Source organism: Cucurbita pepo, chromosome LG03 (genome assembly GCF_002806865.2).
Source record: "Cucurbita pepo subsp. pepo cultivar mu-cu-16 chromosome LG03, ASM280686v2, whole genome shotgun sequence".
Taxonomy (NCBI): domain Eukaryota; kingdom Viridiplantae; phylum Streptophyta; class Magnoliopsida; order Cucurbitales; family Cucurbitaceae; genus Cucurbita; species Cucurbita pepo.
The window spans coordinates 12160418-12183738 of NC_036640.1; the positions used below are offsets into that span (position 1 = coordinate 12160418).

General features: G+C 38.3%; 5 protein-coding genes across 6 annotated transcripts; 4 read left to right on the top strand and 1 right to left on the bottom strand.

Moving 5' to 3' along the window:
• Nucleotides 1-488: 488 nt before the first annotated feature.
• Nucleotides 489-5427, top strand: LOC111789814 (purple acid phosphatase 23). Its single transcript, XM_023670516.1, has 7 exons — nucleotides 489-955; nucleotides 1120-1311; nucleotides 2183-2519; nucleotides 2934-3151; nucleotides 3235-3425; nucleotides 3720-4001; nucleotides 5007-5427. The coding sequence occupies exons 1-7, from the start codon at nucleotides 703-705 to the stop codon at nucleotides 5154-5156; spliced, it is 1623 nt and encodes a 540-aa protein (XP_023526284.1). The 5' UTR covers nucleotides 489-702; the 3' UTR covers nucleotides 5157-5427.
• A 986-nt stretch (nucleotides 5428-6413) lies between these two features.
• On the top strand, nucleotides 6414-9912 carry LOC111791335 (probable voltage-gated potassium channel subunit beta). Its single transcript, XM_023672625.1, has 4 exons — nucleotides 6414-7150; nucleotides 8102-8245; nucleotides 8462-8626; nucleotides 9539-9912. Exons 1-4 carry the CDS (start codon nucleotides 6587-6589, stop codon nucleotides 9650-9652), a joined length of 987 nt encoding a protein of 328 aa, XP_023528393.1. The 5' UTR covers nucleotides 6414-6586; the 3' UTR covers nucleotides 9653-9912.
• A 429-nt stretch (nucleotides 9913-10341) lies between these two features.
• On the top strand, nucleotides 10342-15546 carry LOC111790082. Of its 2 annotated transcripts, XM_023670881.1 has the most exons (9): nucleotides 10342-10475; nucleotides 10650-10703; nucleotides 10853-13048; nucleotides 13430-13582; nucleotides 14215-14378; nucleotides 14459-14606; nucleotides 14781-14903; nucleotides 15072-15159; nucleotides 15265-15546. In XM_023670881.1, exons 3-9 carry the CDS (start codon nucleotides 11045-11047, stop codon nucleotides 15453-15455), a joined length of 2871 nt encoding a protein of 956 aa, XP_023526649.1. In that variant the 5' UTR covers nucleotides 10342-10475; nucleotides 10650-10703; nucleotides 10853-11044; the 3' UTR covers nucleotides 15456-15546. The 2 variants fall into 2 exon arrangements, with proteins under 2 accessions (XP_023526649.1, XP_023526648.1); XM_023670880.1 differs by having other exon boundaries at nucleotides 10650-13048.
• A 1294-nt stretch (nucleotides 15547-16840) lies between these two features.
• LOC111789904 (3-ketoacyl-CoA thiolase 2, peroxisomal) lies at nucleotides 16841-20739 on the top strand. Its single transcript, XM_023670622.1, has 14 exons — nucleotides 16841-17076; nucleotides 17195-17271; nucleotides 17382-17466; nucleotides 17622-17748; nucleotides 17824-17922; nucleotides 18012-18079; nucleotides 18196-18303; nucleotides 18382-18459; nucleotides 18556-18688; nucleotides 18779-18875; nucleotides 19566-19689; nucleotides 19781-19889; nucleotides 20156-20239; nucleotides 20342-20739. The coding sequence occupies exons 1-14, from the start codon at nucleotides 16990-16992 to the stop codon at nucleotides 20449-20451; spliced, it is 1386 nt and encodes a 461-aa protein (XP_023526390.1). The 5' UTR covers nucleotides 16841-16989; the 3' UTR covers nucleotides 20452-20739.
• A 1022-nt stretch (nucleotides 20740-21761) lies between these two features.
• LOC111791074 (ethylene-responsive transcription factor ERF118-like) lies at nucleotides 21762-22643 on the bottom strand. The gene has a single exon (XM_023672268.1). The coding sequence runs from the start codon at nucleotides 22519-22521 to the stop codon at nucleotides 22039-22041; it is 483 nt and encodes a 160-aa protein (XP_023528036.1). The 5' UTR covers nucleotides 22522-22643; the 3' UTR covers nucleotides 21762-22038.
• Nucleotides 22644-23321: the final 678 nt, after the last annotated feature.

The following is a 23321-nucleotide window of genomic DNA, read 5'->3' on the forward strand; positions in this document are numbered from 1 at the left end:
TCGCTCCTGGTATTATTTCGAGACATTCCGTATATGAGCCTCTTCAAACAGGACTTATTGCTATTGATGCGATGATTCCTATCGGACGTGGTCAGCGAGAAGTGAAATTCTCCATTTATTTTAGTGAGTATCGGGTGGGAATTTTCCATAGAGAATTGTTTGGTGTGAAAATTTTATCTGTTTATCATATTTAAAAATATATTTATATTAAGTGGGACGAGAATTGGGTGAAGACGGGGACGGAGAATATAATCCCGTCCTTGACTTCATTTATCTTGAGATTGTTACACGAACATGACTATCCACAGTGGTATGATATTATCCACTTTCTCTCGTATTTTAAATATAAATTAAAATTTTTATTTTTGGAACTTATTAAATAAATACTAAAATAAACACAATATTTAAAAAGAATATTCAAACCTATTTAAAAAAGGACCGCCAAATCCCAAATTGTCGAGAACGTGAAAGGCTTGTAATTTGGATCAATATAATAACGGTGGTACCCGGGCGCGCACGTCTTCTTCCCACCATCATAGATCGTACTTCTTGTTCTTAGTAACTACTGAAAAAAAAAAATAACCACCCGAATTTCAGCATATTCCACTCTCGAAGATGCGAAATCCCACTTCAGTTCATCTCCATTTCCCTCTCTTCCATCGCCCCATTTCTGTCGAGAAGATTTAGACGGAAATCGCCATCATGAAATGGATATGCATTGCTCATTTTTTGCTGTTAATTAGGTTGATTGTGGCCGATCATCGACGAATCCCCACCACCCTTGATGGGCCATTTCTGCCAGTTACTCGTCGATTTGATCCGTCTTTGAGGCGTGGAAGCGATGATTTGCCCTTGGATCATCCCAGGCTACGGAAGAATGTTTCATCCAACTTCCCTGAACAGATAGCGCTTGCGATTTCAACTCCGAGCTCCATGTGGGTCTCTTGGGTTACGGGTATTTGATTCTTTCAGTCTCTGCATACTTTATTTTCAGTCGTTGTATCAATTTCGAAGAGTTTTGAGGAAGCAGAGTATCATTGATGTGTTTTTACTTTCAAATTAGTTGCTGTTGTTTTGTTTGATGGAAATTTGGATATGGGATTGTTTGAATTGGTTCAGGGGATGCTCAGATTGGCCAAAATGTGACTGCGCTGGATCCCTCGTCTATTGCCAGTGAGGTTTGGTATGGAAAAGAAAGTGAAAAGTACACGAGTGTGAGAAGAGGGTTTTCGACTGTTTACAGTCAGCTATATCCATTTGAAGGGCTGCTTAATTACACTTCTGGCATCGTTCATCATGTCAAAATCGACGGTATAAAAGCTCTTCTTATAGATTTCTTATGGTAGTTGGAATTATTTGAACTCTATTATTGTTTTGATTGTTTTAGTGCCTGAAAAAATCTCGTTATTTTATGGTTTCATTGTGAGATCCCACGTCGGTTGGGAGGAGAATAAAACATTTTTTATGGGGTGTGGAAACCTCTCCCTAATAGACACGTTTTAAAAACCTTGAGGGAAAACTCGAAAGGGAGCCCAAGGAGGACAATATTTACTAGTGATGGGCTTGGGTAGTCACAAATGGTATGAGAGCGAGGTTCCAGGTGATGTGCCAATGAGGAGGTTGAGCCCTGAAGAGGGGTGGACACGAGGCGGTGTGCCAGCAAGGACGATGGGCCCCAAAGGGGGTGGATTGAGGGGTTCCACATCGATGGAAGAAGGGAACGAGTGCCAGTGAGGACGTTGGGCCTTGAAGAGGGGTGGATTGTGAGATCCCCCATCGGTTGAAGAGGAGAATGAAACATTCTTTACATGGGTGTGGAAACTTCTTCCTAGTAGACGCGTTTTAAAAGTCTTGAAGGGAAGCTCAAAGAGGACAATATCTATTAGCTGGGGCTTGGGCCGTTGGCCAAAGAGGTCAATTTGAAAGGATGTTCTTATAGAGGTGCCGAAGCCTCTACATCTGGCATGGGGGAAGATCAACTAATGAAAGTTATTTTCATTTTGAAGCATGTTCTTTCGTATGGTGGTTCATATCTTGAATTAAAGATAATGCAAATTAGGGTCATTCCAAGAACACTATGACTTCCTTTATTTTGCCTAATATATTGTTTCTATCATAGATGCTCTTAGAGTAGAGTATTATTCCCTTTTATTTGCCAAGTATGTTGCTTAGTTTCTTGCAGGCCTCGAGCCCGAAACCAAGTATTATTACCGGTGTGGAGATAGCTCTATTTCAGCTTTGAGTAAAGAGCACGTCTTCAAGACTTTACCGGTGCCGAGCAAGAGTTCATATCCTCATAGAATAGCCATTGTTGGAGACTTGGGACTCACAAGCAATTCAACAACAACAGTTGATCATATGGTTAAGAATGATCCTTCTCTGATCTTGATGCTCGGAGATTTAACTTATGCGAACCAATACCGCACAACGGGTGGCAAAGGAGCTTCATGCTTTTCATGTGCATTTCCAGATGCGCCCATCAGAGAGACATATCAACCCCGTTGGGATGGGTGGGGCAGGTAAAACCTCATATAACACAATCCTGTTTCCTGTTTTTAGATCTTTGAAAATATCTTTTGTTACTTGTTTTGTTTGGAAAACGTCTCTGAGATATGTGGAAATTTTTTAGGAAACAATACGTGTTCTTACTTTACCTTAATGGAACTATTATATTTTGTTTACGGCATTTTGAGAATTGTTGTGAGGGAATTCCACATTGGCTAATTTAAGGAAGGATCGATCATGAGTTTATAAGCAACAAATACATCTCCATTGGTACAAAGCCTTTTGGGATAACCAAAAGCAAAGCCATTACAGCTTATGCTCAAAGTAGACAATATCATACCATTGTGGAGAGTCGTTATTCCTAACACGGCTTACATGTTGTATACTAAATATCGTGCTAATTTGACATGGGTCATATTGGGTATCAGGTTTATGGAGCCACTGACATCACGAGTTCCAATGATGGTTATTGAGGGTAACCATGAGATTGAGCCCCAAATTTCCGGGATCACTTTTGAATCATATTTGACAAGATTTGCAGTGCCCTCTGCTGAGAGTGGCTCGAATAGTAGCTTCTACTATTCATTCAATGCTGGCGGAGTTCATTTTCTTATGTTGGGAGCATATGTTGATTACAACGCTACTGGTAATAGATACATACATGCATTCTAGTCAAGTGTTTGAACTTTGAAGGGATTTTTTTTATAAATGGCCTGGCTCTCATTGTAGGTGCTCAGTATGCTTGGCTGAAAGAAGATCTGAGTAAAGTGGATCGTAGCCTGACCCCTTGGTTAGTAGCTGCCTGGCATCCTCCATGGTACAATAGCTATGCTTCTCATTACCAGGAATTTGAATGCATGCGCCAAGAAATGGAACACCTTCTTTACGAGCATCGTGTCGATATCGTTTTTTCTGGTCATGTAAGTTTCAAGACTCTCTTGGATCAGAAATATGCCTGTTTTTCTTGACCCTCTTCCCACCGGACCCCCCGAGAGATCGAAATAACTTCACGCAAATGTCTAGTCTTGCAAGTTCAATATGGGAGGGTCATTGACCATCATGTTTATCTTGTGAATTATGGTCTGCAGGTCATTGAGTCTTGTACTGGCTTTAATATTGACCCTGTCTTAGGACTTTAAGTTTATTTTGCCTGTAGTTCTTTGTTATTTGATGAACATTTGATCGAATGTGTGCTATCTGTCTCGGCTGTTCAGGTACATGCCTACGAGCGCATGAACCGAGTGTACAACTATACGCTGGACCCTTGTGGGCCAGTTTACATAACAGTTGGAGATGGTGGAAACATTGAGAAGGTTGATGTGGACCATGCTGATGACCCTGGAAAATGTCCTTCAGCTGGTGATAACATCCCTGAAATTGGAGGAGTTTGTCGTTTGAACTATTCTTCAGGTCCAGCAGAAGGGAAGTTTTGTTGGAACACTCAACCTGAGTGGAGTGCATTTAGAGAAAGCAGCTTTGGTCATGGAACGCTTGAGGTCATAATTTATCATTCTATCCTTACTCCGAATACAACTTTTGTCTGTTGTGAGATCCTACCTCGGTTGGAGAGGGGAACGAAACATTTCTTATAAGGGTGTGGAAATCTCTCCCTAGTAGACGTGTTTTAAAAACCTTGAGGGAAAGTCTGAAAGGGAAAATCCAAAGAGGACAATATCTGCTAGCAGTGGGTTTGGTCTGCTACAAATGGTATCAAAGCCAGATACCGAGAGATGTGCCAGCGAGGATGCTGGACCTCAAGGGGGTGGATTGTGAGATCCTACATCGGTAGGAGAGGGAAATGAAACATTTCTTATAAGGGTGTGGAAATCTCTCCCTGATAGATGCGTTTTAAAAACCTTGAGGGGAAGCCCAAAGAGGACAATATCTCCTAGCGGTGGGTTTGGGCTGTTACAAATGGTATCAGAGCCAGACACTGAGCGATGTGCCAGCGAGGACGCTGGGCCCTAAGGGGTGGATTGTGAGATCCCACAATGGTTGGAGAGGGGAACGAATCTGTAACAGCCCAAGCCCACCGCTAGCAGATATTGTCCTCTTTGGGCTCTCCTTCTGGGCTTTCCCTCAAGGTTTTAAAATTCATACGCTAGAGAGAGGTTTCCACACTCTTATAAAAAATGCTTTGTTCCCCTCTCCAACCGATGTAAGATCTCACAATCCACTCCCTTGGGAGCCCAGCGTTCTCGCTGGCACACCGCCCGGTGTTTGACTCTGATACCATCTGTAACAACCCAAGCCCACCGCTAGCAGATATTGTTCTTTTTGTGCTTTCCCTTGTGGGCTTCCCCTCAAGGTTTTAAAATGCATAGAGAGGTTTCCACACCCTTATAAGGAATGCTTCGGTTCCAAATAGGATAATATCTGCTAGCGATGAGTTTGGGCCTTTAATCTTCGATGTCCATTAACCTTGCAGTCTAATGAAGATCCTATCGCACTGTATCAGATGCGAGAGCTGAGAACTAAACTTGTTTATTTTTCTAGTTCAGGTAACAAATTCAACACACGCTTTGTGGACTTGGCACCGGAATCAAGATATGTACAAGGAAGATAACCATGGAGATCAAATATACATCGTTCGACAACCCCGGGCGTGCTCTCCAACTGCCAAGGTTGCTTCTGTCTCAATACTCTCTTGAATTGTTAATGTTTATAGGTCCTTTTAAGCTTCCTTGCTCTACAACTTATAATCAAACCTTATCGAAAAATGTTCAAGGTTCGATACGTTAGTAACTACCATGGGTTAGCCTTATAGCATTAGCATGTAAGAAGACTTTGAGTGAACGTGTTCAAAGCACGTGATGACTTATCTAGGATATGAACGTTCTATGAATTTCAAGACATAATGTTACAAGGTGTGCGTAAACTAGCTCGAATACGATATAAAAAAAATCAAAGAATGCTGCACGTATACCTCACTTGTCTTTCTCATCTATGTTATCAATATTTTTCTATCAAATCCCTCGTTACTGTAAATTATTGTATTTATTTTTAGCTGAGGGTAGTGTGGTAATTCCTCCCATGCGTTGAAAAACATTTAGGGACAAAGAGATTTGTGAGATCCCACATCGATTCAAATGAGAAACGAAACATTCATTGGATGGATATGGAAATCTCTCCGTATTTTAAAATCGTGAAGACATATCCAAACGTGAAAGAACCTCTTCATTCAGTGTATGTAACTAATTCGATTGAAAATGTTGTCTCATCTTGTATGTCTCAAAAAGAAAAAACAATTATTAGCTTTAAATAAGTAACAGGTAATTCCCATATTGGTAATTACCATATAAATAAATATTGCTTAGTGAAATTGGAAATTAGCGTAATAATTTGAATTTAAATATATTAAAATATTATTTTATTTTCTATATTATCCATAAATCTCTCAAATATTTATTAGTTTATTACTAATTTTTTTTAATAAAAAATCTCTATTAATATTTTTTTAATATATTCAAATTGTGTATTTTATTATACAAAAATTATTATAATTATTTAACTAATTTTGATATAGTTTTTCTAAATGATAAATCCAACATTTATATATATATATATATATATATATATATATATATAACTAAATAACTAATATATTTTTTCAAGAACGAACATAAATATTTATTGCATTATTTTTCCTCATATGGAAAGTGTTCTGTCATGAAAAAAAAAAGTATATTTATAATTCCTTGTTTGGACATTTAATTTTTATGATTTTTTTTATAATTAAAACTAAATTGTTACAAATTAAATTTCCGTGAATTATGAGAGCTTTCAATCATATATAATTGAAAGTTTTTATTATTATTATTTATTTATTTATTTTATTTGAATCCATTTATGTCAAGTGAGTTGTTCTTGCTCTGGCACAATGAATTAATGAAATATTATTTATAAGTCACTTCAGATATTTCTTGGAGAACCCACCGCCTTCACGTGTTGCTGTTGAAGAAAATTCTCACAGCTCTGAGGACCGATTTGATTCCATTTCGTTTCCCCTTTTCCATATCCTTCAATCACATTCACAATCCCGATTCGCTCTCTCGCCGATCGTCCTCCATTGCCGTCCACGATGCAGTACAACAACTTAGGCAGGTCCGGCTTGAAGGTCAGCCAGTTATCATACGGTGCTTGGGTCAGTTTCGGCAATCAACTCGATGTGCGAGAGGCTAAATCTCTTCTTCAATGCTGCCGTGACCACGGCGTCAATTTCTTCGACAACGCCGAAGTCTATGCCAATGGAAGGGCTGAGGAGATCATGGGCCAGGCCATTCGTGAGCTTGGATGGAAGCGCTCTGATATCGTCGTCTCCACCAAAATCTTTTGGGGCGGTTCTGGTCCCAACGACAAGGGGCTTTCCAGAAAACACATCGTTGAAGGTACCAAGGCTTCGCTGAAGCGATTGGATATGGAGTATGTTGATCTTCTCTACTGTCACCGTCCGGATGCGTCGACGCCGATCGAGGAGACGGTGAGGGCGATGAACTATGTGATCGATAAGGGATGGGCGTTTTATTGGGGTACTAGTGAATGGTCGGCTCAGCAGATCACTGAGGCTTGGGGGATTGCTAATAGATTGGATTTGGTTGGGCCGATTGTCGAGCAGCCGGAGTACAATTTGTTATCTCGTCATAAGGTAAGCGCCTTCTTTTTGCTGCAATCGATTGTTTCCTGATGTGTTCTTAGATCATAGAAATGGAATTTCCAGTTATGGTACACAACATTTTCTGATGAGGGTTTTGAATGCTGTGATTATTGACTGATCCGGTGTTGTGATGGTTTCTGCAATTGATTTCCAATGGAACTATATATCTGGTTTCTTCAAATCTGCGTTAGATATGCAATTTTGGCCTTGATCTATGCCATTTTTCGATTTTATTATCATTCTTTAGAACTTCCATTAGTTTTTTCTTTCAAAACTTGACTGTGAATAGATATTAAAAAGCAACGTCGTGAAAATTGAATAGTACTGTTTTCCAAGGCAGTGATGGGTTTATGGTACAGTATTATTTTGGTTAAATTACAAGATTTATGTTTATTTGGTCCTGTACATCCAAAACTATTACTAAACTTTCAACTTTGTATCTATTAAATATAAACTTGAGTTCGTGTCGAACGAAACCTTAAACTTTCAATGTTGTATCTCATAGATCTGTAAATTTTAAAATTTTTGAAAGCTGAGGGGCTAAATTTGAAATTTTGAAGTTAGGAATCAAATAAAAATTACCCTGTAGTTCAGGGACGAAATTTATATTGGGGATTAGATCGAAGAATAGAACGTAGATGATATTATATGTTTAGCCTAATGATTGCATGGTTCTATATGTATTTACCAGTAAAACTGTTCTCTTTGTTTTCCTCTTCCATTTGGAAATGGAAATAGAGCTTTCCTGTTGTAGATTTAAAGTCAAGGTCTAGTTTCAGAGATGTCTAATGAGATTTCTTTGTTGGAAAACAATCTTTAACTTAATTCATGAATAGTTTAATCTGGTGCAGCTTGCAAGGATGATTAATTTAGTCTCCTCCTTTTGGGTTCTGTTCTTTTTTCATGGAGATTAAATTCAGACATGGTACTGTATTAATGCAGGTCGAGTCCGAGTTTCTCCCTCTGTACAGCAACTATGGCATAGGTCTAACGACATGGAGTCCGCTGGCATCTGGTGTGCTCACTGGAAAATACAACAAGGGAACTATACCACCTGATAGCCGATTTGCTTTGGAAAATTACAAAGTAAGATAAGTTCGGATCTGATAGTTCGGCATGCTTCAGTATGATTAGCTAATAAGTTCTTGGTTATCCATTTCTTTTTCGGGTTGACGTCTGCAAGCAACCTCACAACCTCGTTTTGACATCCTATGCTAGTGATTAAGAACTTAGTTGTTTTTTTTCCCTTTATCCAATGATGAGAACATGGGAACTTAAGCCTTTTATTCTGCATGTTTGTAGAATCTTGCAAATCGATCTCTGGTTGATGATGTGTTGAAAAAAGTCAATAACTTGAAACCAATTGCGGATGAGCTAGGAGTGCCATTGTCGCAACTAGCAATTGCCTGGTGTGCTTCAAATCCTAATGTCTCATCGGTTATCACCGGCGCCACGAAGGAATCTCAGGTCAGTTTTATGTGGCTGTTGGTTTTGAAATTTATGCACGTTTTACCCCGAGATCTAGTCTAGTTAGCATGTGTGCTTCAAATCCTAATGTCTCATCAGTTAAACATGGTTAGGTTAACTGGGAGTCGTTTCTCTGGCTCGTCGGGTCCTAATTAGGTCTGTAAGCCGTAAAATATAAAGGACTGCCTTCAAGGAGTTGGCTCATATGGAATAGGCTTAATATTTTTAAAAACCAGTTAATCTACCCTATACACATCATAAACTAGTTCATATCTTCTGCTAGTTCTTGGCTGATCTTTAGAGGTTTATCTTTTTTAGCTGTGAGGATATATCTGATCTGATTCAGTAGAGGACCATATCTGTTCTTAGAAGTCTACCAAAAGAGGATTTTAGTTCAGCCGTTGATTCAGTAGGACCATATTTGATCTGTGCATTTCCAAAACCATTCCGTTTGCATTCAGCCGTTGATTTTAGTTCAGTTTCCCATCACAGATTTGAGAACCACACAGTTTACTGATCATAGTCCTAAGTTCATGATTTGTAAAAGTTAATATATAGTATAAGAAGCGGGTTGCGCGAGCATAGCCTTTTTTTCATTTTTTATTTTTATGTAATCTCAATTCATATAAGTTACGAGATTAGCTCTATTCGAAGCGTAGAAATGAATTTGGAGATTCAGATAGTTCCCGAGAAGGAAATTTGACTAAAGAATTAATGAAAAGGGGGAATATTTATTGATTATCGAATCGGATAGTCTGTCTAAGTCGGATACAGTACCAAGTTTTGCTGAATCCATTGCAATACATAAATAAAAAAATGAACGTATGAGATAACCCGACCTCTAACTCGTATCCTAAACATTCTTCTTCACCCAAAAACTAACGATCACAAACCGTTTTCGAACGTGTGCAGATTCAGGAGAACATGAAGGCCGTGGACGTGATCCCACTGCTAACTCCAGCAGTAATGGAGAAGATCGAGGCTGCTGTTCAAAGCAAGCCAAAGCGTCCAGAGTCATTTAGGTGATCATAGCCACATTCTTTAGTTGACAGATGGCGCACCATTGTCTTTCTGTGTATTTCTTCCTAGCTTCCATATTTATGTGCTTTTATTTATGATATGCTCTGTTATGACCTTCTTTGTTTGCTATGAACTCTTGGGGATTTCTTCTTTCTAGTCTTTATTAATGTATGCGTGTGATTTTTTCGAGGGAGATAAAAACAAATAATTCAGCTGTGTGAACCATTAAACGGTTTAATAGAAACATCTCCGATGCTCGAACTTGATTGAAATATCGATATATCAATCAAAATTTAATATCATGATTTTACATGATTTTTTATTTAGCTAAACGTGTTAAATATGTACAATTATTATTATTTATTATTATATAAACTATGGTTAAGTTGACGTTGTCACGTAATATCTCACGTAATATTAAAAAGGAAGAGAATTGAAAAATCTTTTTTGAATTTTTTTATAAACTTTTAAAGGTATTTTTCATTGTTATGATTTAAAAAATATTTCAAAAGTTTTAATAATATTAAACTGAAAAGAGAAAAAGTTAGAAAATATATATATATATATATATATTTTCTACGAAAACTTTTAATATTATGTTTCAATAATTTTTTTTTTTTTTATAATTTAACAATAAAATAAAATCTGAGGGGTTGCGTTGAAAGAGCGAGAAATTTATAAATTAGTTTGGCGGTTGGGACCTTCCGTCCCTGTGATTTTGCGCGCTATTCTGACCATTGTTACTATCCTACAACTCCGTTCCTCTTTCAACATCTTTCTCCATCTCATTTTCCGAGCTTTTCTCGTTCGAATGCAAATCCGAACACAGGTATGATTTTGCATTTCTGATCTCCGATACGCATTTTGGTCGTTTCTAGCTAGGGCAAAATCTTGTGTTTGTTGGAGAAAATTTTCTTCCGACACCACGCTCTCTTCGAAAGACCATCTTGAGTGAATTTTTGGCGATATTCGTTAATTGATTTTCTGTATGTTCATTCTACAGTTCGGTAAGGGCGCAGGAAATCTTTTAGGTGAGCGCCTATTTGAAGATTCTTAGGTACATTTCAACGTTTCAAATTTCTGATTAGTTTTAGGTCTAGCCTTTTGTTTTTTTGTCCATGTTATTGAGAAATGAATGGAAATTGTTGGCGTTAATGGCTCGTTCTTGCTGCGATATTGAGTAGACTGAATGGTTTGTAAATTTAGGAGAAACGAAATGAGCATCTGAAGTAGGTGATTTGGGGGTTCAGAGTGTAGAATTAGCAAATTTGTAGATTCTTTTTGTTTCTGTGATGGAAAAAGATAAGGAAAGAGATTTATATTTTGAAGAAGAATGGAGAAGATAGCTTAAAAGGCCAGAAAATGTTCATATGTTGAACAATTTATCTTTCTGAGATCATGCCTGGGGAAGTACATGGTACTTTAAGCCAACAATTATACATGGAAAGACCAAGGGCTGTTTCCGATGTCCGAATTACTGCAGATTATAGTGCAAGTGATGTTTGTGTACAGACGGGTGGGGTATTTTCTTCCCAGTTTTTGCGGGATCGAGCTGCTGTAAGAAGATTGTCTGACATGAATGATGGAGATCATCATAATCAGCAACAGAAAAAGAGAACAGGTCTTAGTTTCAGTCCGAGCAGCCAATTGGTATATGAGGATCTCAGTGGAATTCATAGACTCGAGAGAATGAATTCTGAAAGGAACAACAAGGTTTATCCTAACAACACAAGCAAATATCAGTGGGAATATAGTGCTACTGGACAAGCATCTGGTGAATACGCCGATGAAATTAACCGAGAAGTTCAATCTGGCCACACGATGCCGCCCTTGTATGCACCGGATTCACCTTGTTCATGTTATCCCCTTGGGGCTGGATTTGGAGATTTTTCTGCCAATGGCAAGATGAAATTTCTCTGTAGTTTTGGAGGTAGAATATTACCGAGGCCTAATGATGGGATGCTTAGATATGTCGGTGGAGAAACACGCATTATGTCCATTAGAAAAAACATCTCATATGAAGAACTTTCCAAAAAGACATACGCTGTCTGTAAATATGCCCACACTATAAAGTACCAGCTTCCTGGTGAAGACCTTGATTCACTAATCTCTATCTGTTCTGATGAGGATCTTCATCATTTGATTGAGGAATATCATGAGCTGGAAAATGCAGAGGGTTCTCAAAGACTTAGAATTTTTCTTGATTATTGCGAGAGCCCTACTTCTATTGAAGAAAGGGCAGTTCAACCAATTGATGTTGATTATCAATATGTTGCGGCTGTGGATGGTATGCTAGACCCAACTCTTCATAGTCCTAATTTTCGTACTGCTTCTTCACATACTACAGACTTAAAAGATGCCCATTCACCTATGCCAAATTTGGCGGAAATGCTTCCTAGACCTAGTGGGCAATTGTTAAATCCCATTCAAATCCCACGCAAGGCATTTAATCAATCACCTTTAGATTCTCCGGTTACAGTAATGCAAAAAGACTTTAAGAACGTAGATTCAACATGTGCAGAAGATGCTAGAAACTTCATTCCATTTGTTTCTGAGAAACGTCCTCGTGATATGGTTTATTATGTTGATGCAATTGGCCGTCACAATCATCTTTACCATGGTTCTCAATTGATGGATTATCATCATGAAAAATTTAGAGTGGAAACTGATGAGACATACGAAGTTCTTAATGTTCATTTCCCACGAGGCTCCAGCGTAGATTTTGAGCCTGCACCCAATTGGGGTTTAAGTGATACACATTCAGTGAAAACTATGCTCAAGGAACGGGCAGTTAACTATGAACAGCTACGCTCTGATGCGGAGTATTCGATGCAGCTAACATCTGGAACCACCCATATGGGACAAAGAATTATGCATTCACATTCTGAACCCCTACTGCAGGAACAGGATCAAAAGTCGAATCATGGAGGATTCTATCCACTGACCTCATTCAATGATTGTGATCAGTCACCTTCACTGGCAATGTCAATTTCCATGCAGGATTTGTCAACGATGTGGAAACAGAGAGTTGACGGGGTATATCAAGATGCTAAATATGAGAATCATCGAAAGGTGGCATCTGGTAGTGAAAATGAAACATATGAAGAATGCAATTTTGATGAAAAAAAGGCTAATTTCAATGGAGGCATTTATGTTCCATCACTTAATGATGACCAAAAATACAAATATTTTCAACATGTTGACTACCAACAAAATGGTTGTCTCCTCAAAGAGGTTCAAAGCTTTAGCGGCAGATTTTCTGCCGAACGAGGTCTTGAATTAGAAAATTCTGCAGACACCACGGGTGGCCCCACCCTCGTATACCATTTAGAAACAACTGCTCCAAAATATTTCGAGGAGAGCCAATATTCTACTAAGGATAAACAAACTACTTCTAATATAGTAAGCATCTACGGCCTGCAGGTTCAAAGCTTCTTTATGTGCAACATATATACCTTTCCATATGGATTTAGTTCTCATATATAACATATCTTGAACTCTTTCATCCGCTTAAGGTACCTCCAACTTTTTAAACATATCCGTCCACTTAAGGTACCTCTAACTTTGTAAAATATGCATCACTGAGTGAAGTTGTTGTAATACTAGTATTGAGCATTTTCCACATGCGCACACACACACACACACACATCGGTTGTAAGAAAACATGCAAGGATGTTGATAAGAATTTTGTAACTATAGCATAATTAAGTGGAAAGTTTACTCGTTCACAAAAGTTGAAGTTCTTATTATGTTTTGTTGATCAATTCATACACTGATATGCAGATCATAACGGATGCAGATCTTAAAGAACTGCAAGAGTTGGGATCTGGGACGTTTGGCACAGTTTTTCATGGAAAATGGAGGGGAACAGATGTAGCTATTAAGAGAATAAACAAGAGTTGCTTCTCAGGCAGTTTTTCAGAGCAAGAACGACTGGTAGGTACGACATAATTTGAAAATAGATCTTTTGAAATGTATAACCGATTCCTGTGCTCATGTTGGTGAATATGGTTATGAAAATTTTCTTAGGAAGTTATAAAATTGTGCATGCAATTTCAAAGTAAAAGTTGTACCTTCTATTTTCTCAAATGCATTTCATCATTGATTAGGCCTACGAACATATTGTTGAAGAATTTAGCACAAAAGGGGAAGAGACAAACACTTGGAAAAAAAAAACTTTCATTGAGATAGTACAAAATGGACGGGAGAAGACTTCTTACTCACCCACTTTAATCGCTCTTTCTTACTTTTCTTTCTTATGGGACATGCTTCGTACTCGTAAGTATGAAATCCTTGGAGCCCAAGTAAAAAAAATTTATAGGAATTCTCAAGAAATGCTTGGAGCCTAAAGAAATGCGAGTATGGTTTCTAGAGCATTTCTTTTGAGATACTTATTTACAATTTTCAAGATAACTTCAGAGAGGACTAATATATATTTATGTAGATTCTCCAAGAAGCTCTCGATATAGTTATTGTTGTCTTTCATTTTAACACATATTTCCTACAATCTAATTCTACCTTCCCCCCGGCCCTTTCACAATGGGACCAAAATCTCACTGTTTGCTTAGACTAGAGATTTCTGGAGAGAAGCAAAGATCCTATCGACTCTGCACCATCCAAACGTTTTGGCTTTTTATGGGGTGGTTCCTGATGGACCTGATGGAACATTGGCAACTGTAACCGAGTATATGGTAAACGGTTCGTTAAGGCATGTCCTTTTAAGGAAGGACAGGTAAGCTGGTCTATCTCCACATTTTGATTCTCTTCTTTCCTGTGAAAAGGGATATTGAAACTTTGGCATTCTTACTGCAGGTTGCTTGATCGTCGGAAAAGGCTTATAATTGCAATGGATGCAGCTTCTGGCATGGAATATTTGCATTTGAAAAACATTATTCATTTTGATCTGAAGTGTGAAAATTTGTTAGTCAATTTGAGGGATCCTGAACGACCTGTATGCAAGGTAAGTTTTAACATAGCTGACATCTTGTGCACCTTCAATGTTTTCTGAGGTTTCTGTGTTTAGTTATCTACTTTTATCAAATTGAATCTTGCAGTTACCTATGACTAGTTGAAATTCATATTTAATATTCATGTCACACTGAGCTCGTTTCGGGGTCATTTCCTGTCTTTTAAGGTGGGAGATTTTGGTCTATCAAGAATTAAGCGCAATACACTTGCTTCGGGAGGCATGAGTGGAACTCTTCCATGGATGGCACCAGAATTGTTAGATAGTTGCAGTTCTAAGGTCTCTGAGAAGGTTAGCAACTTAAAAACGAAGATCTTTACTTTCTTTCATCTGAATCAAGCCGTGTAAATGTTGCGTAGATATTGTGCTTGAGATGCAAACGTAGTTCTGTATCAGTTATATCATTGGAGGATACTATCAATACTATTTTTGCTTTATTATCATTTTTCTTTTTAACAGGTTGATGTTTTCTCATTCGGTATTACAATGTGGGAGATTTTGACAGGCGAGGAGCCATATGCTACCATGCATTGCGGTGCCATCATCGGTAACTTTCCTTCCTATGCTCCTAACTTCTTAAAACCTTCTCAAGAGAGGTCTTGTGCTGTATTGTTCAAATTAGTATCATGCTGTTCTATACTTTGGTGGGCAGGTGGAATTGTAAGTAATACTCTTAGACCGCGGATCCCGAAACGCTGTGATCCCGAATGGAAAAGGTTAATGGAAGAGTGTTGGTCTCCTGAACCTGCAGCAAGGCCATCATTCACAGAGATAACGAATAGACTTCGTAGCATGTCGGTAGCGGTTCGGATCAGAAAGAGACCAAATGTAACAAGTAGATGAAACTCAACATCCTCATGTAAGTCACTGTTCTTGTGAATTGGAAAAGAGGAAAATAAAATAACTTAAAGCTTAAGCTATTCTGTGTAGTTAATTAGCTGGTTTTGCTTACTCACTCAGCTGAAGCAACCCATAGATCTGACGTTTATGGAGTTGATATACTTAGAAAACTCTGTAGATATGTAATAACAAATTTTCATATTGCATAATGCAGCCGTTCATGTTCATGAGTTGTTCATATTTATTCGATATTGTACCATAGATTTTTTTCAATTAGCTAAACGAGACAGAGGATGAGAATTTTTTTTTTAAATGAATATTATAAGAAATATGATCTCTATAATTTGACTTATAATTTATCCTTAGAGGGACAAGCTGTAAAAGTCCAAGCTTACTACTAGTATATATTGTCCACTTTAGCCCATTACGTATAGTCGTCAGCGTCACGGTTTTAAAACGTCTACTAGGGAGAAGTTTTGATACCTTAAAAGGAATGTTTCGTTCCCCTCTCCAACCGATGTGAGATCTTACAATCCACCCTCTTTGGGTGCCCAGCGTTCTCGCTGGCACACCGCCCCGTGCCTGGTGTCACAATCGCACTTTTAATGGCAGTGGACTTGCGATTGTGCGGCACTCACTTTCCAACGACAAGTGAGCTAAGCCAATTCGTTCTTCGCCTACGGCCAAGCGACGTATGCTCGAGCCTCTGACCTCCTTCTTAAGAGAAGGTTTTAGAAAGCGAGGGCAGAGAGAGAATTTCGAAAGAGAGATTTTTGAAAGATACGTTATATAATAAGCAAGCAAAAGAGAAATAACAACGGCTTACAGTATATAACCTTGGGTAGGCTCGATGACTTACTCGGGTCACAATCATATTGCAGATTGTGACATTCTCTCCCACTTAATTTAGTCATCGTTCTCGATGACTTCCTCGGGCGCATTCGCCCCACTGATTGTGAAACCTAGCTCTGATATCATTTATAACAACTCAAACTCACCGCTAGCAGCTATTGTCTGCTCTAGCTCATTATGTATCACCGTCAACCTCACAGTTTTAAAACACGTCTACTATAGAGAGATTTTCACACTCTTATAAGGAATATTTGGTTCCCTCGATATTGGATATTATACCAACTTTAATAAACACACAAGAATTAGATAAAAAGATGTCACAGCAAAATATTAGCTCACTTTTGCATGATAGTTAAAAGACATATGTTATCAGCTAGAATTTTTAATTAAAAACATTGAATAGAAAAATGATGGCCCACCAAATAATGTCTACATTTGTCCAGATACGGATAGATAATGTAAACATATCTATCATACGGATAGATAAATGAAAATGGCGTCGTTGTTCTAGAATTCCCATGCGCTTCCTAATTTCGGCATTATCCATTATCCTGAGACGGCACGCATTCCCAAGCAACCGCCTATTTTGATTGCTATATTTACCTGAAAATGGCCACCGATCACCATTTCATATACTTTTCCGGCCAATCTCAAGCTCAATCTCATTTCTCCGGCGGCTTCAGTAATGGAGAAGGCAATCAACAGGCAGAGCATTCTACTACATCACCTCCGGCCTTCTTCTTCGGCTTATAGCCATGAATCTTCGTTCTCTGTAAGTTCTTTATCCCTCCTTTTGAATTGAAGATTTTGTTATTCAAACTTTTCTCTGCAAGTCGCTCTTTGAATTGTTTGATTGAGTTTGGTTTGGTTTGGTTGTTTTTTCTCGCTAGGCATCGGTTTGTGCAGCTGGGGATAGTGCGTCTTATCAAAGAACGTCGGTGTTTGGAGATGATGTCGTGATAGTTGCGTAAGTTGCTTCGTCTTACATGAAGTGAATCTCGCTCTCTTTTTGTTATAGTTGATTCAAAGTGGTTCGTTAAATTGAATTTTGTGAAATCTCCATTTTCTTTCTCTCAGAGCATACCGTACCGCCCTTTGCAAATCGAAGCGTGGCGGCTTCAAGGATACTTATCCTGATGATCTGCTCGCCCCTGTTTTGAAGGTTTCTTGTTTCACTTTGTCTTCTGTTCTCTTCATGGATTCAACTTAATAGGTTAAACCGAATAAGAGGAGAACCATGCTTTCGTTTTTCTTCGTTTTTGTTGCTTAATGATTTAGTGAGCTCTGAATCCTGATGATGATGATGATTTGATCCAGGCATTGATTGAGAAAACTAATTTGAATCCAAGTGAAGTTGGGGACATTGTTGTTGGTTCTGTGCTTGCACCAGGTTCTCAGAGAGCGAGTGAATGTAGGATGGCTGCTTTCTATGCCGGCTTCCCTGGTATGCAATTCTCCAAGAATTGTTCATATTCATTGGTGTCTTCTATTATCAATGCATGTAATGCTTTTGTTGCAGAAACTGTGCCTGTTAGAACTGTTAATAGGCAATGTTCGTCGGGGCTGCAGGCCGTTGCAGATGTAGCAGCAGCTATAAGAGCAGGATTTTATGATATTGGTAAGCAACAAAGGGATAAGTTGGGTGAAGTTTTATAACTGCCTTGTTTATTACGCAAGCTTATTCTATTTTTATTACTCGTGTTTAAGGAATTGGAGCTGGGTTGGAGTCGATGACTGTTAATCCAATGGCTTGGGATGGATCTGTCAACCCTAGAGTACTATCTTTCCCTTGCTCTAATACACATATTTGAGTTCAGTTCTAGATAGTCTTTAAAACATACTTCCAAGTAGGAATCTTAAAAAATTTGAAATCTCTTCTTTAAAATGACAGGTGAAGTCAATGGAAAATGCACAAAACTGCCTTCTTCCGATGGGAGTAACCTCAGAAAATGTTGCCCAGCGTTTTGGGGTGTCAAGGGAGGAGCAAGATAAGGCTGCTGTAAGTAGAATGGATCTTGTATCTCTTTCAAGGCTCTTAGATGTAGATTTTGTACTGAAATCCTTAGTGTGTGTCTAGGTTGAGTCTCACAGGAAGGCTGCAGCTGCCACTGCTAGTGGCAAATTTAAGGATGAAATTATCCCTGTTTCTACTAAGGTAAGTAGTAAGATTCGGTACAATGCAGTTTTCACATATTGCAACAACAGGTATGGCAATTGGTTGCTGGGGTTTTGATGTCTTTATTTCAAACAGATTATTGACCCAAAAACTGGTGAAGAGAGACCTGTTACGATCTCTGTTGATGACGGGATTCGACCGAACACAACTCAAGCAGATTTGGGGAAGCTAAAGCCTGTGTTTAAGAAAGATGGAACCACCACTGCTGGTATAATTATGTCTGATTATATTTGAATTGATTAGTAGAGAGATGTTCTGCTATTTTTGCTTATGATCCTCTGGTGTTGGTATTGTGTAGGCAATTCTAGTCAGGTGAGTGATGGTGCTGGAGCTGTTCTCCTTATGAAGAGAAGTGTTGCAATGCAAAAAGGACTCCCTATTCTCGGCGTCTTCAGGTTTGAATCTCAGGATTTCTCTTTAATACTTGACATCACAAAGAATTGTACAAGTTGAATGGTGAATTCCGCTAGATATTCAAAACTTGTTCATCCACGTATCCTGACTTGCAAACTTCTCCCCAAACTGTCATGATTGTTTTTACTATCTTATGCATGGGGTGATGACAGCATGCTTTGCATTAGCCATAGTTACTCTCAGAATACACCATGTCACGAAACGATGAAGGAGATTAAGTGTTAGTTTCGAACATAAAAGCTCATTCTTTTGGGTATTAACTTGGGGCTTCCCAAAGTAGAGATTTTAGAACTGTTTTGAGTATGAATGTAAGATCTCACGTCGGTTGGAGAGGAGAACGAAACGTTCCTTAAAGTCCAAAGAGTACAATATCTGCTACCGATGGGCTTGAGCTGTTACTAATGGTATCAGAGCCAGACACCGGGCGGAGTGTCAGCAAGGACGTTAGACCTCCAAGAGGGTAGATTGTGAGATCCCCACATCGGTTGGAGAGGGGAACGAAGCATTCCTTGTAAGGGTTTACTGCTGTGGGTGTGGAAACTTCTCCCTAACAAATGCGTTTTAAAAACCTTAAAAGGAAAGTCCAAATAGGACAATATCTACTTTATCTACTTAGCGGTGGCTTGGGAAGTACTTTCTTGTCTCAACATTTGTTGCTGTTTGTTTTGTAGGACGTTTACTGCTGTGGGTGTGGATCCTGCTATCATGGGTGTTGGCCCGGCTGTTGCAATTCCAGCCGCTGTCAAGGCTGCTGGGCTTGAACTGAATGATATCGATCTTTTTGAGATAAATGAGGTACCATATTTTTCTATCACAAATTGAGGCTTGAAGTTTGAACCTTTTAGGCACATGTTGGCTTTGGACTAACGCACAACCTAACCTACAGGCATTTGCATCCCAATTTGTGTATTGTCGTAACAAGCTGGGGCTTGATCCAGAAAAGATCAATGTTAATGGCGGAGCAATTGCCATTGGACATCCACTGGGTACAACAGGTATGTTTCTGACACGAATTTCTGTTAACCAACACCTAAAATTTTTTAAGATCCTGATGAGTTAGATGTGTTTCTTCTTTGTATTCTTTAACCACGATTGAATCATTAGCAAATGATAATGTTTACATGGCAGGGAGAATTAGTATTAGATTGTCACAAATCTCTCCTTAAAATTTTTCTATCATTTGATGATTTTTCTCTTAGCATATGCTCCATTAACTTGGTTCTGTCTGCGCTCTGTCATCTGTGGCTGTCTTCTTCCATAGGCGCCCGCTGCGTTGCTACATTGTTGCATGAGATGAAACGCCGTGGCAAAGACTGTCGTTTTGGAGTGATATCAATGTGCATAGGTACTCTCTCTCCCTCTACGTCCTTCCCTTTACCATTGTGGAGTTACAGTCCAATGACGATGACGCGATGGATGATTAATTCTTGAAACTGCAAAATTGCAGGCACTGGAATGGGAGCTGCAGCTGTGTTCGAGAGGGGTGATTGTGTTGATGAGCTTTGCAATGCTAAGAAAGTTGAAGGAATAAACCTTCTGTCTAAGGATGCTCGTTAGAACAAGTTTTAATACTCAATAGTGTGAGACAAGGAAATCAATAAGAAGGATACAGTTTTATGGAGATTTGAATATCTGTTTGCTTCCCACCATCTTGTTCCATTTTGGACGCATCATTTTAATTCTATTGTCTTTTGATTTGTTTCCATAAAGGCTTTGTCCGAACTACTTGATGATTCCTAAAATTGATGTAACTCGAAGCTATCTTGTTTCATTAGTCTCATTCAACTTTTGTTGGGTTTAGAATGTCGTCAGACAGTCTGACTAATAGCAGGAAAATTTCAGCCATGAAATTTCATGTTCATTAGAATTTTATAAATTTCATTGAGAATTTTATCTTTTAAATCGTTTTTGCGATTGGTATTCCATGTAATAGGTTTAAGAGTTGAAGTTGATAGGTTTAAGAGTTGAAGTTGAGTTTGTATAGCCCTCCTTCAGAGTAAATGTTGAATGATGGCTTTCTTCAAGGGTGTTTATTGGGGTTTTATTGATAATCTAATGAAGGTTTAAAGGCGCCTTATCCTTTATATAAAATATCTTACGTCATTTTCATTTTTTTGGGTCATGTTACCCGTGCTAGTAAGAGCTTGAAGTTTTGTTTTCGAGATGATACAATATAACTAACACTTCTCTCAATGTATTGAGATTTTTTTTAACTTTTAGCATATTCACTTTCTACTTACGTACTCGAATGGTAAGTCTTTTTTAAGCTTAAATCATAGCTCTTATGAGAAGCTGGTTTGTCATAACTCTTTCGGATGTAAGTAAATTATGATTATTCAGCTTGTTCTTATATTAGACTAGTGTTTTTATTCTTCTTTTGTTGTTCATGATCTAGATTGAATGCTTTAGTTGTATCTTTGAAGTTGAGATAAATTATGTTCATTGATATGTGTTGAGATAGATTATGTTCGTTGATATGTTTCTCAAGTGGTGGTAGTCGTAAAACGCTCCTGTTTGATGATAGTCGTAAATGTTCTGTTTGGTGATAATCATAAACCCTCAATCTAGTTTAATACGTAGCTACCAAGTGGCCTTATCCTCCAACATTATGGTGTTGTAGATGACTTCTTTATGTCAAATGGCTCTTGGTGTTGGTTGTGTAGTTATTGAGTTGAGGTTGGGATGGAGGATCGGGATCATGTGTTTTACGCCGAAGTGCTTAAAAATTGGTTTGTCTTAAGAATCGTGTGATTCCCCAAGTTCTAAGTAGTTTGATGTAGTATCTTCCAAGTTCTAAGTAGTTTGATGTCGTATCTCCTAAGTTATGGGATAATTTGAATTTCAAAAAAATTTGGAGACTCATAAAAGGAAAAGAAATTAATTTATTATCTAATGGTATTGTAAATTTTCCATTCAAATTTCTTCCACGTCATTGAATTTCAAACAAAGAAGAAATTACATTGGAATCTCAAGCTGATGTGGCAAGTTTCAGCTTGACAACAAGTTGACATGGCATAATAACTTGGTAAAAAAGAAAGCTGACATGGCATTCAAAAAGGACAAGAAATTCACCCCTTCCCGTCGCCGGTTCCTCTCCCTCCCTTCCCTCACCGTCAACTCCGCCGCACAGCGCAGATCCAACGTTCAAAAACCTAATAGATGAGAAGCTTTGAACCGCGGTGGAGCTTTGGGGGCGGCAGCCATGGCAGCTTGGAACTCGAGCCGCTTCGATTCGTAAGCCCTAGAAGCCTCTTCAGCAGTATTATAAGTCCCGAGCCAAATTCGAGCTCTTTTGAAAGGGTCTCGAATTTCAGCAGCCCATTTCCCCCACTTTCTCTGCCTCACGCCTCTGTATCGGCAAGCCGTTCTCCCGGTCGGTAGGGTTTTCGACAAAACCCTAATATTCCGTCGCTGATGAGCCTTTCCGCCATTACTACCTCCGCGGGCAGAGCTCTGAGAGGCTTCATCATCAATTGATTTTGAGGAACGAGAAGGAAAGACAGGAAAGTGGATTTCTCGCACTATGCGTTTCGATTTCGAAGATTTTGCTTCGTCTCTTTCGTTTTCGCTGGAAGATGAATCGGTTCCATCCGGATCGTTGCAAATTACGCGGAGTTTTCGGCTCATTCTTCTGTTCTTCGAAGGAATTTGAACTCAATTTGGAATCCTTCTTCCCCCAAAAACTTTTTTGAATCGTCGGAGTAAAATACTGGAAGGTCTGACAATTGTGAGGGAAAAAATTGTAGAATATTTCCTTTTATATGTCCGCTTAAGCGTTTTTCTTTTCCGCTTCCTTTTTCGTTTTCATAAATATTTTCAAACTTATCTCTTAAAATTCATGAATTAAACTGACTTTTGAAAAATGTATTTTCAGTTTCAATGTGTTTAAAACTCACACTTATTACTTTAAACAATTATTTTTGTATTTTACTCTTAATTATATATTTGTTTAAATTTTTTAAAGTACTATTTTCTTTTAATACAAAAACACTTATTGGTTATCATTCAATAATTTTTATTTTTTCCAAGGTGTATAAAATATAAATTGTATTTAAAAAGTATTCTTTTTCAAAGTTACTCGAAATACGATTCTTTTTAATAGTGTATATGGTATTGTTTTAATTATATACCATAAAATGTTCTTGGAACTTAAATGAATAACAAGCTATTTATTAGGCAAAAAAGTGAATTTGACACAAATGATCGTTACAAATTACGCTTAATGAATATTTAAAATTTGGGTAAAACTTTGTGGGAAAACTCATCGGATTATGATGAAAAAATGTAAATTCCCAACTATGAACTCATAGAATTGAGAATTATATGAGTACGGTGGCTAACTATTTGGTTTCCACTATTTGGTTTCAAATACGAGCATAATTCAGCTGACATAAAATACGTATCATTGTTTAAATCCTCCCGTCCAC

Bases quoted from the DNA above. Each gene is read 5' to 3' on its own strand.
- LOC111789814 (XM_023670516.1), top strand. From the start codon at position 703: ATGAAATGGATATGCATTGCTCATTTTTTGCTGTTAATTAGGTTGATT. The intron at 3,152-3,234 runs GTAATAGATACA...CTCTCATTGTAG, and splicing joins TGTTGATTACAACGCTACTG to GTGCTCAGTATGCTTGGCTG. The intron at 3,426-3,719 runs GTAAGTTTCAAG...TCGGCTGTTCAG, and splicing joins ATATCGTTTTTTCTGGTCAT to GTACATGCCTACGAGCGCAT.
- LOC111791335 (XM_023672625.1), top strand. From the start codon at position 6,587: ATGCAGTACAACAACTTAGGCAGGTCCGGCTTGAAGGTCAGCCAGTTA. The intron at 8,246-8,461 runs GTAAGATAAGTT...GCATGTTTGTAG, and splicing joins TTGCTTTGGAAAATTACAAA to AATCTTGCAAATCGATCTCT. The intron at 8,627-9,538 runs GTCAGTTTTATG...GAACGTGTGCAG, and splicing joins GCGCCACGAAGGAATCTCAG to ATTCAGGAGAACATGAAGGC.
- LOC111790082 (XM_023670880.1), top strand. From the start codon at position 11,045: ATGCCTGGGGAAGTACATGGTACTTTAAGCCAACAATTATACATGGAA. The intron at 14,379-14,458 runs GTAAGCTGGTCT...TTCTTACTGCAG, and splicing joins GTCCTTTTAAGGAAGGACAG to GTTGCTTGATCGTCGGAAAA. The intron at 14,607-14,780 runs GTAAGTTTTAAC...CTGTCTTTTAAG, and splicing joins CTGAACGACCTGTATGCAAG to GTGGGAGATTTTGGTCTATC.
- LOC111789904 (XM_023670622.1), top strand. From the start codon at position 16,990: ATGGAGAAGGCAATCAACAGGCAGAGCATTCTACTACATCACCTCCGG. The intron at 17,467-17,621 runs GTTTCTTGTTTC...GATTTGATCCAG, and splicing joins TGCTCGCCCCTGTTTTGAAG to GCATTGATTGAGAAAACTAA. The intron at 20,240-20,341 runs GTACTCTCTCTC...GCAAAATTGCAG, and splicing joins AGTGATATCAATGTGCATAG to GCACTGGAATGGGAGCTGCA.
- LOC111791074 (XM_023672268.1), bottom strand. From the start codon at position 22,521: ATGAGCCGAAAACTCCGCGTAATTTGCAACGATCCGGATGGAACCGAT.